The 5,384-nt window shown below is 34.5% G+C and overlaps 1 protein-coding gene across 1 annotated transcript; it reads right to left on the bottom strand.

The window, feature by feature from the left end:
- Positions 1 to 1,262: 1,262 nt before the first annotated feature.
- LOC135220402 (zinc finger BED domain-containing protein 5-like) lies at positions 1,263 to 2,417 on the bottom strand. The gene has a single exon (XM_064257591.1). The coding sequence runs from the start codon at positions 2,415 to 2,417 to the stop codon at positions 1,263 to 1,265; it is 1,155 nt and encodes a 384-aa protein (XP_064113661.1).
- Positions 2,418 to 5,384: the final 2,967 nt, after the last annotated feature.

Genomic DNA, 5,384 nt, shown 5'->3' with positions numbered 1-5,384 from the left:
ATACATACATACATCCATAGTTTATCTATGTATATAAGAAGTTTGCCCAGTGTTCACTCACCTAGCTATAATAAGCTACTAGGTATTTAAGACAATTAAATAAATGCCTCTTAATTTCCAAAAAGCCCACTGCTTTCCCATTATAAGCCAATCTGTTACTCGTTGTATTTTCCCAATCACAACACTACCATACATATTACTCTAAGGAGAAAAATGATTGAACTCAGGGAAAGAGAATTGTTTAGAAGTTGGATCATATAAATCAGTGGTTCTCAAACTTTTCCAGTTAACGGAACCCTTTTGCATTTGCTGGTACTCGGTGGAACCCCCTACAATCCCTTCACCCAACAGATCTGATATGTCGCCCATAAATGTTGAGCCTTCCACAACAAACACCAACAAACACACACACTCACACAAACACACACGACTAAAATAAAAAAAATACAAAGTTTATTGATCATCATTAAAATTCTTACCTTTTTTTTTTAATGTGATGGGTGAGCTTGCTTCTGGCTACAGAGACCATCAAATTCTGGAACTATGTTTGTTAACTGCAGACGCATATCAGGTGCTGCATCCAACTTGCTTCGGTATTTGTTTTTAGTTGCAATATAAATAGAGTAAGCTGCTTCACACATGTATGTTGTTGCAAAGGGCATAAGATGTTTCAATGCTCGTTTAGATAATTCTCGATACTCATGCAACAAGTTTATTCAGAAAGGAAGAAGAGAGTCCTTGTTGTATTTAGTTTTCAAAGTTAGGTCAGTTGAAATGTCAATAAACTGTTCTTTTTCAGTCACTGACAGATTCTGCTTCATCACATTATCCTCATCCATGAATGGGTTGTGCAGTCATGTCAGAGGGTCTGACTGTTTTGGAAAGTACTCTCGTAAATTATCTTTTAATTGTTGTAGGTGCAAAATCATGCAGTCTCTTGCACTACCAGCCAACTCTATGAAATTTTCATTCAGGAATGTATAGCAATTTGGCAAGTACTCTGTCTGGTTTTTCTTTATACAGCCAGCCAAGAACTCAGTCAGTCTTAAGAAGAAAGGATTCAATTGTCTTGAACATTCAAAATATTGATAGTAGATTCTTATAATGATAAGTTAAGCTCATTTAATTTCCAAAATATATCTGCAAGATAGGCCACCTTGCATACCTAGACTTCATCAGTGAAGTGGCTTAACAGAGAAGACTTGTGCTCCCTCAGAAATACTTCAAGCTCATTTCTCAATTCATACACACGTGTAAAAATTTTACCACGAGATAGCCAGCAATTCTGTATGTAACAACGTGTTTTGTGAATGGATCCCATCTCCTGACACAATGAGGCAAACACTTGAGAATGAAGAGGCTTCGCCTAGATGAAATTTTAGATCACTTAGCATCTTTTTCACAGCTAGTGCTTCTCTATGGAAGCAACAGTGTCTAGGTGCAACATTTTTTATAAGACCAATTACACCCTTTACTGAGCCTGTCATTGCCTTTGCACCATCAGTGCAAACAGCAATGCCAAGGACCCAACTAAGATCATTTTTTGTGAAGTATGTGTCTAATATCTTAAATATATCCTCACCTCTTGTAGTTGTCTCGAGAGCTTGGCACAACAGCAGATCTTCATGCACAGATTCATCTGACACATATCGTACAAACACAAGGAGGACAGCTAACCCGGCAACATCGGTTGACTCATCAAGCTGAATGGTGAAGCCCACAGGACTTGTTTTTATGCAGTTTATTAACACGGTTTCACAATTATCTACCATCTCTTTGATTCGACGTGATATGGTGTCATCTGACAGAGGTACAGTGCCAAGAACCATGCTATATTTCTCACCAAACATACAGAAAACTACATCTTTCATGCACGATTTTAGCAAAGATTCTGCAATTGTATGAGCTTCACCAGCTTTAGCAATGTGATAACTTACTACTCGGTATGATGATTCAAGTGCATTTTTATTGTCTTGGTGAGCAATTTTTTTATGGAAACAACTTTGTTTTAACTGATCTCGTTTTCTTATAAAATAATCAATATGTTTGTTAACTAACTGTTGGTGTTTGGTTTCAAGGTGTCTCCTCAGTTTTGCAGGATTCAAGCTACTATTAGTCAAAACTTGATTACATTCAACGCATTGTCCACCAGGAGCATTTTCGTCTCCAACTGACATAAAACCAAATTTTCTGTAACTGTCATCAAATTTGTGCTTCTTTGAATTCCTAATACGTGATTTACTAGCTCTTGATTCTTGTACCACAGAAGTAGAGGTATGTAGTTCATGCAAGGATTCTCTTTCATCACTAGCTGCAACTGGCTGTTCAGCATGTTCACTACACACAGAAGAATCAGTAGATGTATTATCACCTTGCAACTTCGGCCATAAGGTGTGGTATTTTAGCCAATTTTCCATCCTAAAAATTTAATAATGCAATGAATAACACAAGAACGCAGCGCAATACACTTCTCATGAAGTCCACGGCAATACTGGTTGGTTAGCAATGCAGAATTTCTAACTCTGATTTTAGAATGTTGCTTGCGCCATTCCTAAAAGTCGCTAGAATGCTGATAAACTCGTTCATCAGATGCTGATATTTTTAATAACCAATTTAATAGAGACAGAGTTATCTAGAAGTGTCGCCAGATATTTCAAATAAAAAGATCTCTGTATTTTTGCTTTGTCACTAACTGTTGCAAAAAGTCGGTAGACAGAACATATAACTCTAGATCTAGCTACAAATCGCTGTATTGGCAACTCTTGTTAGTAAGGGTTAGCAGCAGTGGCGGGTGTAGTGGGACCTATACAATTGCCAAACGGACAGGTATGCTTCACGTACACTGTACAGTTTATCTCTCTCTCTCTTTTCAGATGCAAAAGATTCATAACTCACATTTCACTTATCTACCCCTGTTCCAATGAATAAGTTAAGTATATCTTAGTTCTACCAGACCACTGAGCTGATTAACAGCTCTCCTAGGGCTGGCCCAAAGGAATAGATATATTTTTACGTGACTAGGAACCAATTGTGGGATCCGAACCACGTTGTATCGAGAAATAAATTTCTATCACCAGAAATAAATTCCTCTGGTTCCGCATTGGCCGAGCAGAGAGTCGAACTTTGGACCGCCGGAATGGTAGCCGAGCGCGAAATGCACTCGGCCAACGTGGAACTCTAATGAATACGTAATATATATATATATATATATATATATATATATATATATATATATAGATATATGATATATATATGTATATATATATATATTATTATATATTGCTACTTTCAAAATGCATGTTTCCCCTCTTTGAAATGTCATGTAGATTGTGTAACATTTTTTCAGATTCCTAGATAGCTTAGAATAGGATGTTTTAAGATGTGTGTTCAGATTTCGCATTATGTGTTATAAAAGAATATATATATTAACGTAGAACGTAAAAAGAGAGAGATCTTTGTCTTTTCGAAACTACGAGTGTTTAACTTTTATGTCAACACTGTAAGATTAGAAGGTCTGCGAGATCCGTTTGCTTTCCTAAATCTGTCAACGCATGTGATAGCGAGAGAATTGAGTCTTGCGTTGTTATCAAAACATGTCAATCTTAATTGTCGCTCAGCCTCCGTTTCGATCGAGTAGAGTACGTGTCTTTTTTTTTTAAGACTCGTCTTGTACGTGTATGTCTTTGTCAAGTCCCACGTGGGAATTGCACATTTTGTATGTGAGATTGCATCAGATTCGAACTTTCTGGAAGCATTCGTGACAAGAACGTTTTGGGTCATCTGCCCTGTCATATTTCCGTAAAGGAAGAAAATTCCATTCTATCTTAGGACCTCGAGGCAGTCAGATCTCTCTCTCTCTCTCGCTCTCTCTCTCTCTCTCTCTCTCTCTCACTCGAAATCATTGAGATTATATTAACGTAACGTAAATTGGTCACTCGTAACTTGTGAGAATTTCATATTTGATATTTCTTAGAGTTTATTTAGTGTTATTTAGTTTCTTTTGTGGAATCTGAACAAACATTTCGTAACGGCGCCTGGTTTTTGTGGAAGGGGGAATCAAGCCTGCAGCAAAGCAAAGAAAGAAGTTGGTATACCAAAAAGGTAAAGTGTTATATTTTTATTAGTTGCAACTAATAACGGATAGGAATTGTGTTTAACTAATAATGGATAGGGAGTGTGGTTAACTAATAATTGATAGGAGCTGTGGTTAACTAATAACAGATGGTTGTGAAGGTTTGGTAAAAACTGTTGGTTACAGGGTTTTGAGTGAAAAGATTTACACTTTTACACATTGCTGATTTTTTGTGTTTGTGTTTGTTCCATTGCTTGTGCACTATTTCATTTTCTTATTGAAGTGTGTCTTTTTATTTTATATTTTCATTTGCATTCACAATTTAATTGACTTAGTTATTTTCATTGCTTAATCATTGCACATTTAATTAAATTTAACATTTATGAATTAATTTGCATTTACTTAGAATTCTTGTCAAGTTTTATTGTTGTTTAGCACTTGTGAATTAATTTAAAATTTTCAATTATTGCCTAACACTTTTGAATTTTGATTGAATTAATTTTCTTGAATTTTATGATAAATTAATTTTGATTAATTTTACTTAATTTGATTCAAGAATTAATTAAACTTTACTTTGTTTTCAAGTAACAGTAATTTTCCCTGATATTGTGAATTTCACTTATAAATTTTGAATTTTATAATAAATTTTTGTACTTAAAATTTTTATAAGTGTTTTCTTTATCTTACACCAGTATAAGTATATATGATTATGATTGTATTTATGTTAGGTAGAAACATAGAGTGGTAATTGATTTGCTTTCCTTCAATTTAATTGAAGTGACTTAGAACCAGGGAAGTACTTAGACTTCTGAAATCAGGGAAATACTTAGAGTTTTAAAGTTGTTGATAGAGTGATGCCCTTTGATTAATTTAATTACTTACAAGATTACCTCACACCTGTTTTGATGAACTTAGTCTGATTTTCAGCAATACTGGTAAGTGTTAAGGGATCACTGTTGCCTTTAGAGTATTCAGTCGTTTAAACGTGTTATGAGGGTTCAGGTGTCTGGCTTTTGGTGAGGTAATATTTGATGCGTGGTAACCAGATACTTGGCACTTCGTAACAATATATATATATATATATATATATATATATATATATATATATATATATATATATATATATGTAGATATAGATATATATATATCTATATCTATATATATATATATTATATATATATATATATATATATATATATATTTCTTTTTTTTTTGTGTGCAACGGAACCCTTGAAAATCCTTCACGGAACCCTGGGGTTCCGCAGAACACAAATTGAGAACCACTGATATTAATCATAATTTCCTTTAGAGG

This window comes from Macrobrachium nipponense, chromosome 20 (genome assembly GCF_015104395.2).
Source record: "Macrobrachium nipponense isolate FS-2020 chromosome 20, ASM1510439v2, whole genome shotgun sequence".
NCBI classification, from domain to species: Eukaryota; Metazoa; Arthropoda; class Malacostraca; order Decapoda; family Palaemonidae; genus Macrobrachium; species Macrobrachium nipponense.
The sequence above is the reverse complement of the archived record's forward strand: the minus strand, read 5'-3'. Positions and strand labels throughout refer to the sequence as shown.

Excerpts from the sequence above, each read along its gene's own strand:
- LOC135220402 (XM_064257591.1), bottom strand. The coding sequence starts at position 2,417 with ATGGAAAATTGGCTAAAATACCACACCTTATGGCCGAAGTTGCAAGGT.